Raw genomic sequence first — 15854 nt, forward strand, 5'->3', positions numbered from 1 at the left:
GAGTCTTGCTCTGCATGCGGCTCCACTCAACAGTAAGGTCAAATTTTATTACCAATCTGCATTCAACATATCGCTGTATGAAGGGCCAAAAGGGGGGTGGCGGACCTGTAAGTAGAAACACTTACGCGAAACCCGCGGGAAATAGAGAATCTCCTTCCAGCCATATGATCCAACAGATTGAGTATTAGAATTTGCAATACTTGTCGAGCTTTCCAGGCGCGTCAAATCTTTTACAACTGTTGGAGAGAAAATTACTAGACGCAAACGACTAACACTTTTCCTCCTGACTCCGATTGGCACTTCATTGTCCAGTTGTAAATTCAATGATGCCCTGATGCTCCCTCCCTCCCCAAAACATGATAAATTAAATTATAGTGATATGTTATATAGTAGAACAGATTATAATAAATATAATAATATGATAATAAAATATGAAAATAAAATGGTAGAAACAATAAAATATGACGCAGTGAAACAGCATCTGAATGCATGCAGTATTATATCGGCCGACATATATTTTTCTTTGGAATATTTGTCCTACTGATGATATTAGGCTGGTCTAGGGAAGAATAATAAAAATAACCAAATAATTTGAATAAAAATAAAAAAAAAATCATCGATTTGTCAATAAAGTTTCCGGATACATCAAAAACAAAATTCCAGCTTCCATATGTTTAGGGAGGACAAACAAAATAATATTACATCAGACGCTTCGTTTCATTCGCTGTAGCCTACTGTAGTAAACAAGAACAATTACATTAAAGTCATTGTAGCAGCCAGGCCCGGATTTGGGGGGGTGCCGAGGGGGCAAATGCCCCGGGCCCCCCGATGAAGGGGGCCCCCCGAGAAGTGAATACTGTTCAATGAATTATTTTTACATTAATGATTAATGATTTTAAATTGAAAATACAAATCCGATACCATTTCTAACAGAGATATTATGACATGAGATTATGTTTTTTTAAGTGAGTAGATAATTCAAAACGATGTTTGTCTCATTTTTCCAGTTCCAATGAAAATTCTCTCTGATGAAAATCATCAAGGCTATATCCAAAACTTTAAAACTTTTCGCGGGTTAATAATAGCAAGCTGTCGCAACGTTTTGGAGAGAAACTGTCAAAATTACAGTGCTCTTTGTCCTGGAATGATCTTGAAAAGACGAAGATACTCGATAATTCGTGGATTTTCCTGATTTCGCTATCACGATACTGAAGCAGCTATTCTATCTGAAATCCTACCGAAATTTCTATATTTCCATATTCTACTGTAGTCTTTTCCATTTGTATTTGTATATATTTGTATTAATATTTTCTTTGTTTTCTTGTAATATATCAAATTTTACTAAAAGCTTAGAATTAACTACAGTTTTGATCTAAATCCACATATTTCGTTTGAATATAGCAATATTCACTAAGAGTTTAGAATATATCATAATTTTGGCCATAATCTACAGAATATTTATACAATTATATTTTCCCCGATTCTTAAATTATTGGCTTATAGATTATCAAGGTAATTTGGCTATAGTTTTTGCAGGATTTCCGCTTGATAGGCTATTTACAGATACTACAGCATCATCTGCAAGTTACCTAAGTGTCCATAGTTCTTCCAAACTGTTGTTAATATCGGAAACATTAAAATTATAAAGCAAGTAACTAAGACTTTAGTCTTGGGCACTAGGCCATCCCTTATTTTTCAAAAATGCGAAATGTTTTTAGTTCGTTATTGTAAAGTGCTCGTTTTGGTAAGAAAAAAATCAGGTAAAATTTGGAAGTCCCTACGTGGACGCTAAGTAGTCCCCCAAAGGCCTTAAAGGTATCAGGTGTACATGAACCCCGTGCGCAAATCGAGCTCGCTGCTCTAGTGCACGCTTCGTGACTACGTTTGTTTTCTTTGTAGTTGTTGATTTTATGTCAGCGTGCACTGTAATAAAGATGTACAAAGTATAAAATATTATATTAGTAAGAAAGTTCCTGTCAATTTGTCAAATCAGGTAAAAATAACCTTATTTTTCTTTATTGTCAACATTTACCCTACAACGTGGTACTGGCCAAACTAATAACTTGTTTTAAACAATAAAAATCAATTCAACAAAGCTAGTTGATATAACATTCACAATTACAAAGGAAATAAGCTCCTATGATGACTATCAACGCGCACAGGAGAATGTGTAACTAGTGGCTGTCTATACCCATGTAGCGTGCACTAGAGCAGCAAGCTCGATTTTCGCACGGGGTTCATGTACATGCTTTCCAAATATCTTATTTTCGTAATACTAAGCTTTCCCGATCATTTTGTTCCAAGGGCCCCCGTAAAGATGTCTGACCCGGGCCCCCCGAAGCCCAAATCCGGCACTGGTAGCAGCATATAGTGCAAGGATGTTACGGCACACTCCCCTAGACTCCGGCTGACACCCTACTACATCGTCCATCTGTGACTTCTCTGATGCCTTAATGCACCCTCTCAATACCCAGCATATAATAAATGAAATAATTATAATAAAATATATAAAATGGAATTTATAGTTGTATATGATATGAATAGAGATGTTTCAGAATTTCCATTCTTTAAATGTGATGATTTGAACCTCATTAGGTAGTCTCCAAAATAAGGACGAAACAAATATACTCAATTTCATTACCACAAAATATGAAAATTTACGCACTACCGGCTAAGGACCATGTGAAATCGCTCAAAATAATAGTAGTTTTTCTTTTGTAAAATTATGCCCATCAACAATTTTATAAAACTTGCCTTGTTTGTCCATTTATAGCCTGAGTGGGAATTGTTTATACGATGAGAAAAGAAAAATTCAAAACCTCAAAATACAGCAGATATTTTATTTATCGCTATGTTTTGAGCGATTTCACCTGGTGCTTAATTTTTTAGCAGGTAGTGTGAAAATTTTCATATTTTGTGGTAATGAAATTGAGTATATTTGTAATTTTCTGCCAAAATTTCATGCCGATTGCTAATAAGGAAAAAAGTGATATCCCTTCTTGTTTTTCCTCTTCTAGAAACCCTTGTACGATTGATTTCGTCTTGTCCAACTCACCTTTGTAGCCAACTAGTAGCTCACGCTGAGTTTTTTTTTTCAATTCATTATTAATGTCATACCAAACATTACATTCATTTTTTATATCTAGGTGTTCTGTGTTAGAAAACACTATCATCCTAATTTGGTAAAACTAAATTAAGCATTTACAATTCACTCTCCATAACTCGATATTCAAGGGACCATAGAGTTAGGGAGGTATCGAGTTATAGAATACAAAACCGATGCAAATACGATCCAAGGGACCATCGAGTTAGCCATGAAAATCTAGGACAGGACGTGACAGCTCAACTAAGACTGCCCCGTTGATTTTCAGTCGATAACCTTGACGATGCAGAAGTCAGTGCTACCAGTAAAGGATACTTAGGCAAATCTTCTGAACAAATTTAAATATCAAGGCTCATAATTTGGTAGTATTTTGCACCCTTTTTAATACAATGCACTAGAGCAGTGATTCCCTAAGTGGGCAAATTCGCCCCCCTGGGGGCGATTTTCAGGCTCAAGGGGGCGAAAATTTGTAAAACAGAAATTGGGGGACAAAAATCCAGAAAGGGGGCGAAAAGGCTAACACGGGAGTATAAATGTTGGCCTCAAGGGGGCGAAAGTTGAAAAAGTTTGGGAAGCACTGCACTAGAGGATGCTAGCGTTAAAAAAAAATCAGGTTTATTAAAAAACCAACGATATTTAAAGAGGAAATTGAAACAAATACCATTATTTTGCTTTCAATTAAGTATTTTGTATTTTTTAGCATTGTAAGAGCATATGCGGTAAACTTGACTTCGAATTTTAAAAGATTTGAAACAAAAAGATCTTATGCAAAATGTTCAAACTTTTGATGAAAACCCTAATTTATGAACTAGCAACACGGCTTGTCTAGCAACAAAGTGCACTGTTGCAATTCAACTCAACGATGTGAAAGTAGGTCTTTGCCAAAACGACCAATGAGAAGTAGTCTTTTTTGACAGGCAATTGGTTTCATTTTTGCACTTTCAACTGACACATCTTGTCTTAGATGAAAACCAACTTTTACTATGGTTCTCTAACTCGATATCGAGATACCGAACATCGAGTAAGGAGAGTTAACTGTATCAACATTTTGTTAACAACATGTTGCATTTCATTGGCCGTAGCAGTTTACAGGTGAGTTAATTTCTGCTGCTTATAAGGGAAAAAACGCTTTCAATGAACTAAACCTGATTTAACCTAGACTCACGCTGAGACTGATTTTGATCATGTCCCTGTTACATTTCAAATATTCCATGAAGTGATTCTCAATCCTAGCAGCTCCACTTTCAAATTACGAGCCGACTGGAATACATATAAAATATCCATCGATAGTAATCTTGATGTTAACATTTTTTTGCAAACAAAACTTGATAGTGACAATGCTCTTGAAACTTTAACTAATTCTATTGTTGCAGCAAGTGGCATTGCAATATCAAAATGAGTAGAAAATTCGAATCCGTGATGATCTTTTAATCTGTCTTAAAAACATGAGGAAATGGCAACTTCAGAGCTCTCGCGATCCTGCTATGAAAATTATATGGTAGGAACTGCAAAAAGAAATAAAAAAGTTTTTCTCAACTAAGAAAAATAACAAATTTGAAAATTAAATTTCTCAATTGGACCCTGACTCTAAGCCCTCTTGGAAATTATCTAAACTTTTGAAAAAAAAAACCTAAGAAACCAATTTGGCTTTGAAAGTGAAAACCAATTTATAGCGGGACGTCGAGACACATGACTGGGAGCAGCGCTTTATTCGATATGCTACAGAAATCCAAAGAGATGAGCGTAATGCTAGCGGACGGTAAGGCAAAGACACAAATTACGTCACGCTTCAAGGGGGAGGGGGGAGGTGGTCGAGCCTAGCGTGACAAGTCTTACAAAATTTTCGGAGGACTTATACAAAAAGTGTGACAAAGGGGGGGGGGTCAAAAAGTTGAAATTTCGCGTGACATAATTTGTGTACCATCCCTAATGGAAGGTATCGGTAGCGGAAGGATTACTGGTGTGAAGAACGATGGATCGCCAGTGGACGATGCTAAGAGGATTGTGCGATACCTAATTCACACGGTGGACTACGGAACCTGGCGGAAGTAATGGGACAGAGTTGATGATGGAAGGCTTCAGCGATGCCGACTGGGCTGGAGACACCAGCGACCGGAAGTCCGGCAGCGGTTATCAATTAATTAGCTTGCTTTCCTCCGTCAGTAAACTTTTTGAAAAAGTCAAAGAAAATTTATATATTTTCGGCAAGCCTCGTAGGATAAATTTACGACTCGTGCTGTAAAAATCATCATTCTGCAACTTGTTCTGTAAACTTCTATTACTGAGTTTTCGGCCTGGTCGGTAATGTTGCAATATAATGGTCGAAATGGGTCTGATAGCGGTAAGAAGTAAAAATTATTACTGAACTTCAGAAATTTTCAAATAAAAAGCTGAATGTTCAGTAGTATTTATGATTAACAATTAATTCCCAGTATAAAAAAGTACCGAACAAGCAAATCTTGATTGAGTGTGTACTCGTTCATAACATAATAGCTGGTCTGAATTATTTAACTATTAGGACACTCTAATGATTGACCTTCCTAACGTAAGTTCACCTTAATGACATGTTATACTAACATTAATCCACCCAAAACCACTAACGTTTGCCACAATAATATGAATTAGAATCAACATTTATTACTTTGAAGTGTTTCACAGTTACTTTAACAGCCATGATTTTTTCCCTAAAAAATTTGTAATGTTTTCAGCATCTCCCATGAGATGGAATCACGATCCCTTGTAACTCACAGTTTGGGAAACTATGTTCTAGAGCCATTTTTGACTGGAACATTTGAAACAAGGGGTCATGCACAAATACGTCACACTCCAATGGGAGTTGGGAGATGGTGTCATTGAAAGCGCGATAAGGCTTACAAATGTTTCAAAATCCCATACAAAGAGGGGTAAAAGGTGGGAGGAGTTAAACAAAAAAAAACTTTTTTTTTAAAACTGAAAAAGTGGATTCAAGATTCAGAAAACATGTTTAAAATAGCCTATATAAGTAAATCTCAATTCTTATAACTTTTCTCTGGTGGGTCGCACTTCCAAAAAGTTTGGGAACCTATATTCTAAGCAATGGAACAGAATGTTGGAAAAACGACCAATAGCAATAATAATCTCATGACTGCGTGGAAGGGGCATTGAACCGGCAAATAGGCTCATAATTGTGATTTCAACCGAGACAAGCCACCTGAGATCCGCTATCAGGGCAGGCGTGATTCACCTGGGGGGCGAAACTCTAGCTTAGATACGCATGACTTGTGATGCGTAGATCTGGAAAATATTCGCAAAAAAATGCCCCGGGAATTGCTCCGGAGCCAGTCCCACAAACTGGCACCAGCAGACACAGGGGATAAATTGTTCTGCTTTGAACGAGGGCAGTGGGAATGGAAAACCGAACCGAACAAAAGCTCATAATGGTGTGCACCTTTTATATTCCACCTACCGTCTGGAAATTACACACCGTGGAACATCGAAAACAGTTCATGGAAATTCCCCCGCGCTCGGAACAGGCCAAGTCTGCCCATGGAAGCATAACTGTCCCAAGTGGTTTTTCGAATCTACACCCTTTTCATGAACTTTTATCAAAGTAGTGTCCTTTTAACCATTTTTGATTTTATACCAAATAGCAACTGTAAATCGTGAATTTTATTGAAGTTTATATATTTTGCTAATCTACCGAAACCAAATTAGTCATCTGTTCGGTGTCACTAAATGAATATGGCATACTGACATGTATTAGAAAGCCATGGACATTTGTATGAGAAGACAAATTTCAAACTTTGAGTGCGTTTTCCTCAATGCCAACTGTTTCCAAATGGGACAGTTATGCTTTTATAGGCATAAGTGGGCCAGCGAAAAAAGTTCCATTCTTCCCGCGCTCCAGGTTACGGTTTTTGTTGTAGTTGTGTGCGAGGTGAACGACTCGGAAGCGGGCTGGGAAATGAATCGGAAATAGATGATTTTGAGAATTCGTTTAAAGGCCCGACAATAGTGGACAGGTGGATTTCGATGACAGAAATGTTTGAAACATCAAAGTGTTTATTGGATTTGTGACTCCATCGAGTTAATAAGAATACAGTGCCGCTCCAGTGAACAGCAGCGTTGAAACCGAATCCGACCAAATGTAGGAACAGCACTTATTGGAAAGGTACTCAGAGAGGAATAAAGTGAAACAACAGTGTGCATAATTTTCCACTCCAATGCCCATCACATCAGTCTGCTGCGCACTTGAATGTACATCGTATGCGGGACGTGCCCCCATCTGAAAGGCTGGAACCATTTTTCTAATAGCTTTTGCGCTGTTCTGTTTTGATGAATTGGGTTCGATACTTCATTTCGACCTGAACATGTTAAAAATCTTATCCCGAGGATACCAATCAGTTGGTACCGACGCATTTGCATATTAACGCAACACACTATTTTGTCATCAATCCAGTAAAAATCATATTTTTTTTTTAATTTTAAAAAATATCATGGGAAAGCACGATCTTTTATATTCAGCTCTCCAACTCTGAACAAAAAATCTCTTCTGGAGGCCTGAAAGCTGTGAAGGAAAATATATTATTTAAATTTTTGTTTTCATATTTGAATTTCTTCTTGAAGATTTCTTCAGCTTCACTAAACAATTAGAATTCTGCTTAACATCAAAACAGATATCATTTGACGATTCTATTCACAGCCAATATATCTTGAGTGTAAACTTAAAAAAAAATTACAAAATTCATAAAGATCTGCCAAGTTATCATAAAATAATTCTTCCAGAAATTCATAAAGAATATGTAAAAAAAGGGATGAGAGCTAGCTCCACATACTCCTAAAGAGTTTCTCCTCAGATTCAGATGTTTTTAATACGATTCTTCAAAGATTTCATAATTAATCACTCCAAAGTTTATTCCAGAAACCATTTCTCGGATTACCTCGTGTTTTTTCAATGAGTCAAGGTTTTTGTTTTGTTTTGGAATTTTATCTTTGTAATGCTATCAGAACTTAACACAAGGCTTCATGAATTGTTTCAAGAGTTCTAACAAAGAACTTACAGGGAAGTTTATAGGGATTTTTCCATTAATTCGCCTAAAATAGCACCTTCGGAAATTTTTCTGTATATTTTTATGAGACATTTTCCATGCGTTCCCTCTCGAACTCAGTCAGAAGATAGACCCGGAATTTCGTTTTAGGAATTATATATTGTTAGGAATCACTCAAGTATTTTTATATTTTATTTTTCCTTAGTCACGAAACTCCTTTAGAAACTGCATGAAATTTATGATTAACTTCATGAACTCGTTCTAGGATTCTTCAAAAAGTTCCAACTCTTCATTTTTTTATACATATTCTTGATGAAAATTAAATTTAGACCAACAAATTTGTCCGGAAATACCTCTTAGAACTTGTCAAAGAACTATTTCAAAGATTTTTCCATAAATTCTACTAAGTTTCTACTGGATTTTTTGTAGAATTTCCACCAAACTAATTTTTTTTTTCATCATTCTGAGCAATTTAACCAGAAACTGCAAAGATTATCAAAGAATTTTTGCATTGCCTTAGCCAGGGATTTTTTCGAGAAATTGATAATGGAATTCTTTAAAGTAATTTATTTGAAATAGTTTGGATACAATCATAGAAATTTCTCCAAAAATACCTTAAAGAAGTTTGCAGAGTACCTCCCACAAATGAAATTTGTGTAGGAATTTCTGCACTATATATTTTCGAGCATTCTTTAAAAAAAACGATTCCTGGCCTTTCTACGCAGTTTTTAATTTTTTTCAGATATTTCTTCAATCCTCCCTGTAGTTCTCTTGAAAATTCTTCGATAGATCTCAATGAGATTTCGAAATCATTCAAGATTTTTTCCGGAAAAATATAAAGGATTTCTCCAAATATTCATACAGAAATCATTCCACAGATGCATTAGAAAATGTTTCAGAGACTTTTCAGGATTTCATCTTATGCTTCCTTCAGAGTTTATACCTTTGCAAAATTCGTTGGATTTTTTCTCCGAATTTTGCTTCTTAACTTTAACAATTTTCTGCAAGGGATATTCTTAGAAAAAAATCTGGACAGATCCTGAAATAATTTCTCGAGTATTTATAGAACGAATGTCTTGACAAACTCCTCTATTAATTTTTGAAACATTTTTTGGAAACATTTATTAATAAACATGTAGAAGAAAAGCACTAATTTTCGACCTACGAAAAATCTGTGCCAATTTTCGGATTTTCATACAAAGTATGCTAAAATCGTACAAATGGGGCGAGAATTAGTGCTAGGTCAACTCTGGGGGAATTCTTTCAAAATATCTTTTTAAAAATTTTAAGAAAAGCTCCTGAGAAATGTATTCTTACTATTTTAGGGATGTTTCTGAATAAATCCATAGAGAAATTCTTATAAGATAAACATCTATGGAAATATTGGTGATCTAAAAAACATCTTAGTGTTTTTGAAAGATACCTCTGATAATTTCTTTAAAATTTCATTAAATAAATTCTTTGACTGAGTTTCATTCAGAACTCTAGAGAAATTCCTCAGGGAAGAACTCGGTACAAATTTTGTTTATAGAATTCATGGAAAAATTTTGGCAGACCCGCAGCAAAATTGCCAAAAGTATTGTTTAAGGCAATATCGTGAGTATATCCAAAGAAAAATGTTAGAAGTAGTTTGAAAGAGTTCATTGGAAAATCTTGAATCAATTTTTGGAATACATTGACAATATCCTTAAATAAGGTTTTAGAGGAATCTTGAGTGTAATTTCTGAAAGAAATAATTGAATTCTGGAAGGAATTAATTGAACCCATCATTTAAAAAATAGCTGTATTGTTAGTTGATCTCTTAAAACAATATTAGGTGGAATTCAGAAAAAAATGGAACAGTTTACGGAGGATTATCTTTATAAATGGTGATATGGAACTAACGAACCCATGCCTTCTATTTTTGAAGCAATCAATTCGATAAACTACCATCAGGAATTTCTGGAAAAACTTCTTGAAGACTACAATTTACCTAGAGGGGAAATCAAAACCAAATCCTGGAAAACTCTTTACATGAATCCGTAGACAATTTATGGGGGAATTTCTGTTTGATTCCTTGGAGGAATTCCTGCCTGGAGAAATGTGTAAGTCAGTCCTATAAAAAATGCATGTGAAATCTATTTTTGGGAATTCTCAGGTGAACTTTATGAAACCCTTATATCCCGTGGCTTAACTGTCGTTCCATGGGACTTTTACCAATCGAAGCTTCAAGTATTTTCTATTCTAGATTTTTTTTTAAAGCAATTATATACCCCTCACTCAGACAACAAATTGAACCGATACGCGTGTTGAATTCCCCTTTGCTAATTGTTAAAGGAAAAAGGTATGGATGACCTTTAAAGTTTAACGTTTTATGCAAAAAGGGTAAAGAGGTTATGTATAATGATGCTTGGCATGAATTTCCTAAATATATTTTTCAGGTTGCTCGTTAAGATCAGTTGTAGAAGGGTTTCTAGTAGAGGAAAAACAAGTAAGGCTAGAGAAATGTCCTGAAGAGCACTCATCAAATAAAATTCTGCCGATGGAATTGCTTTGCGAATCATTCCATTTGATCCATTTGAATTTAACTTACTGCGAGTCAATTTCCGCAAGTCCGTTTGAAGCAAAGGACTGTTTCTGTTATAGTGATGGTTTTGAACATTGCATCAATCATTTGATTCAGTTAAAAAATCAAAACCAGAAGTAGACATGTTTCTAGAAGTAGGAACACTTTCTGTTGATTTTTGTTGAGATTTTCTGTTGATGAAGAGACGGAGTAGAAATTACTTGCGGCAACATATTCATGGGTATTATTGATCAAGATGACTTTAAGTTTACAAGTACAGCCAACTCTCCATAACTCGATATTCCATATCACGATGCAAAATTATAGAAATTATTGACCCATGTTAAAAGTTGGTTTTCATGGCTACCTTGATGATCGCTTTAATCGCAATTGCACTGATTTTGCGATCTTAAATGGATGGTCACTTCAATATAGAGTTATGGAGAGTTGACTTCATGAACACTAACATTGATCTTACCTTCATTGCTGTTCTACTCATTGTCCTCAATCGATCTGCATTCAATTTCACACTTTATTCTATGTTGACAAAGTACTGCAAAAATTTATTTGTTTCATAGCATCGACAAATCATAATCACAATGAACTATCAATAAACTGGATCGGCATTCTGAACTAATTCATAACACTCTAACAACTAGATTCCACAACCCATAAACTCACTTCTGCACCAAATTCACTTTCTATCGATTGCAATGCCGCATAAGCACTGAACCGTTCTGTTTTTCCTCGTTCACCAGAACATCGAGCGAAAAAAGTGCCTTTTTCATCACCTGAATGCCACCCACATACTAATCTAGTCGCGATGATCACTAGGTTTTTTTTCACGCTCTCTTCAACCTCGACGACCAACGACAACAGCATCATCAATTCGGCACTGCAAAAACCGACCGATCCAAGTGGCCTGGCCTGGTGCGCGACACATCATACCAAGATACGCAACGCATACACGCGAACAGTCCGCGGATTTTTCTCATCATAGAATCCCCAGCGGAAAAACTACCATTCTTCTGCATGGTTTTATGTTACTGAGCTACCATTGTATTCTATGCGCGGCCGTGCATAATAATGGGTGATCCGCCCTCGGCGCACTGACTAATGGCACAATCGCCATTTAAATATTCCGCTTTTCACGCTGGTTCACTACTTAGTTGAGTGTAGAGTGGCTCACGATTTCGAATTCTGGCTTGCTTTGATTTGGACGATGGGATCAAAAAGTTTAGAGGCTCTAATTTGAATGGATTCCCATTTGTGATCATCTAGACGACCGGGAAATGACCCCACCTGACCCATGACTGAGCCACCCTAACGCTGTTGATTTTCAATAGCGATACATCACAATGGGAAAAATACAGACACTCCGGCCAACCGCCACAGTATTTCCTAGATCACTATTTCTAAAAATAAATCTCAACTTTGTGCTCATCAATCCATTTCTATAGTTTAACTGCATATCTAGGCAAAATTTTGAAAATATGATCGTATGATCCGTTTTAGTGTTACGCCCTTTTGATGAATTTAAAGAAAAAACAGTGGGATTCATAAGGTTTTTCATATGACGCTATTACCTGGAAAAACACATCATCAAAAATGGTTTGAAGTTTGCTTCATGAGTACCTTTCACTTCTGAAATGAATTTTTGAAAAATTCTTCCATCCCATTATGCCGAAGGCTATTAGGCCGAATGCCGTTAGGCCAAAAGGGTTATTATGCCGCAAATGTCCGATAGTTCTAATGAATCGTAAGGATATAGGCCTATTCACATGACGTCTCAAATCAGCTGATCGGGAAGCACTTTGACAGTTCTTCTATGAAAATGACAGGCCCGTGTTAGCACCGGTCCTCCACCGATGTAAACAAATGCATAGACGGATCTGTCACATGAAAAGGTCTATTGACCGTCTGCTGGACTGGTGCAAGGAAAATGATATGGAGGTGAACATTAGAAAAAGCAACGTAATTACATTCTCGCGGTTACAATCAACGTTCGCTTTTGAATACGCTATGGGAGAGAGTTGCATATGTTAAAGATTTATGAATTACGATCAATGCTAAGGGGCGATCGATTAATTACGTAAGGGTTTATGGGGGGAGGGGGGGTTATGAGATTTCTTACGCGGCATACAATTTATTTTTAATTTTCATACAAAAAAATCTTATCATGGGGGGAGGGGGGGTTGAAAAATCCCGAAAATTGCCTTACGTAATAAATGGACCGCCCCTAAGCTCAGATTCTCGCAACATATATCATCCGTGACAGCAGAGGCATTTGTAGTTCTGGGTATTATCAGACGCAATACTCAAGCGTTTCGCGATATATACTGTCTCAAATCATTGTATGTATCTCTTGTACGCAGTATATTGGAATACGGCGTCACCGTCTGGGCACCTTACCATGCTGTTCAAATCGCTCGCCTAGAACGCGTACAAAAAACTTTCCTCCGATTTGCACTTCGTCATCTCCCATGGCGTAACAATCACCATCTCCCTCCTTATGAACAGCGTTGTGCCCTCATAAAGTTGCCTACACTACAGAATCGACGGGAACTTCTTCAACGATTGCTGATATTCGACCTGCTCAACAACAACCTTTGACTGCTCCGATCTCTTGGAAAGGCTACGCTTCAACGCACCGGGAAGGTCGACGAGAAGATTCGATTTTTTCAGAAGGGCTACGCATCGCACCCAGTATGGGCAGAATAACCCTCTAAATATGTGTTGTCAACGTTTTAATGAAGTGTACCACTTGTTTGACTTTAATTTGTCCAAAAATGTGTTTAGATTAAGAATTAGCGCATAAGCTATAGTCTGTACGATAGTAAGTTTTATCGAAGACTTTTACAATAAATAAATAAATAAATAAATAAATAAATAAATAAATAAATAAATAAATAAATAAATAAATAAATATCCGCTGTGAAATATAACTAGAAAGATCAGCCGTTGATAAAGGAAAAAAAAACACTGATGAATGTGTTAGCCATTTGAAATAGTAGTAAATGGACAAATGTTATTTCGACTCATTTGGCTTAACTGTATTCGGCCTAACGATCTACTCCCATCGATAAACCGAATCATTAACGATAAGTTTCAAACATTTTAGTTGGCTGATATATTTTTACAAAACCATTAAACTGCTCTAAATAATATTGTAACACGAGTTAAGAATATTTTGGTTGTAGCTGTAGCTTCAAAAAATGCCATAGATATTGATATAGCGTGGATAATTTTCGAAGAATTTACTAAAAATCCAAACATTTTATTTGACTGAAATATTCAACAAAAAATCATAAATATATATTTGTAGATTCAAGCACTTAAACTTTCCAACAAGCTTTTAACAAATTTTCAAAATTATGATCAAGTTTCTAAAACTTGATAAGGAAAAAATAAACTTGTCAAAGAAATCTTAAGGTTCATCAAAAGGGTGTACGGAATCAAATTGCATCACTTTTAAATGGTTGTGACGTTGATTATTTTAATTGTTCTTGAGTATCTTTCCGGGAAATGGGTCATTCTGGGAAATGGGGTATCCGGGAAATGATTTCCGGGAAATGTCTTTCCGGGAAATGGTATAGAACCGTAAAAGCAGGCTACCGGGGCTCCAGTTTTTCACTGCTCATCATAAATTCGATGTCCCCGAGAACATTAGAAAGCAGAAGATGTCAAAGTTTGCCAAATATGTGATTTGGCGAGCAATTTGCTCGAGTGGAAAATGGAGCACCCCATTCGTGACATCTGGAACGGTCAATGGGCAGGTGTAACTAATGGAATGCCTTCAAAAGCATATACTTCCTCTTCTGAGGTCATACGATGGTCCTACGATTTTCTGACCGGATTTGGCTTCGTGCCATTACTCGAAAGAGGTTTTGGAGTGGTACAAGGCAAAGGAAGTCCTTTCGTGACGAAGCATGTCAACCCCCGAGCACACCGGAACTGTGGCAAATTGAAAAGTGCAGGCACTTCGGAAGCATCCTAAGGAAGTGAACTCAGAAGGTATGAAGAAAAAAGGACCGCCAAGCAAAAAAAAAGTTGGCCCAAATGTTGTACAAGATCATATGAGTAGTATGAAGATATGGAATTGAAATCAAATAAAACAAACATGGGAAAATAGGGTGCAGAACCACTTGGGCACTTCCATGATTCACTTTGGCATGGGGTTTTTTTCTCGGCCGAATTGTCTGAAACTTTGCATTAAGAAGCGTTTCAGTACAATGCATATGGTGGCCAAATATGAGCTCTGTAGCTTTCAAGAAACCCCACTGCCCAAGTGAATCAAAAGTGCCAAGAATAGGATACGGATCCTTATTCATAACATGTTTTATTTTACTCCCTAAAAGTTTGAAGATGATTGGTTGAAAGTGCGAATTTTGCGAAATATTTGTGTGTGTCGCAATTTGATTCCGTACACCCTTTATAAAGCCTGATTTGCTGCTGAAAAGTAATTTCTTGGCCTATCTTGATGGAACGCAGTTGAAAACAAATGTCAGTTCATACGGGAGTCACTGTAAAGTTTCTGCAAGGAATCGCTGATAAATTTCCATAATTTCCAATAAATAGAACATTTTAGTTAGCTCAAATATTTTGCAAGAAATCCATGATGTGAACTCAATAATCCTAGTAGAGCAAGAAATTTTTGGGAACCTACATGATTCACTGTGACAAGTAAATTTTCTTCAGCCGAATGGCCTCAAACTTTGCAATAATAAGTACAAGGAGTATTGTGGCTAAATATGATTCCACTATCTTAAAAAAAAAAACTTTGCTAAAGTGAATCTTAAGAGTCAAGAATAGGATACGACTCGGAAAATGGTTCACTAGTTTTAAACATACTAGTTTGCTGAAATTTTATCCAAAAAATCTTATGTTTTCATCGAAAACCCAAAATATACTTGTCAAGTTTCGTGTTACTTTCCTATTATGTTAAGCATTTTCAAAACTAGACATTGTCAAACTACCTGTGATTAGAATTCTCTGAGCTTGTACTCAATATCGATATCGAAGCAGTTGTATTAGTGATTTCTATGAAATTTATTTCAAATTGTGGCTCTCAAACAATTCATACATCTCGCTTATGAAACTTGTGATTCTATTTTCGAAATGCTTAAGCGTTCAATGTAACTATCATTTGACTGGTTCATATGTAATGATTTATGAAAAA

General features: G+C 36.2%; 1 protein-coding gene across 1 annotated transcript in view; it reads right to left on the bottom strand.

Moving 5' to 3' along the window:
* LOC5575148 (villin-like protein quail) overlaps positions 1-12089 on the bottom strand; it is a 65892-nt gene extending 53803 nt beyond the window's left edge. Inside the window, exon 1 of the mRNA XM_021846615.1 lies at positions 11154-12089. Within this exon, the coding sequence (XP_021702307.1) occupies positions 11154-11174 (21 nt within the window). The 5' untranslated portion in view covers positions 11175-12089. The remainder of the gene's footprint in view (positions 1-11153) is intronic.
* Positions 12090-15854: the final 3765 nt, after the last annotated feature.

Source organism: Aedes aegypti, chromosome 2, assembly GCF_002204515.2.
Source record: "Aedes aegypti strain LVP_AGWG chromosome 2, AaegL5.0 Primary Assembly, whole genome shotgun sequence".
NCBI classification, from domain to species: domain Eukaryota; kingdom Metazoa; phylum Arthropoda; class Insecta; order Diptera; family Culicidae; genus Aedes; species Aedes aegypti.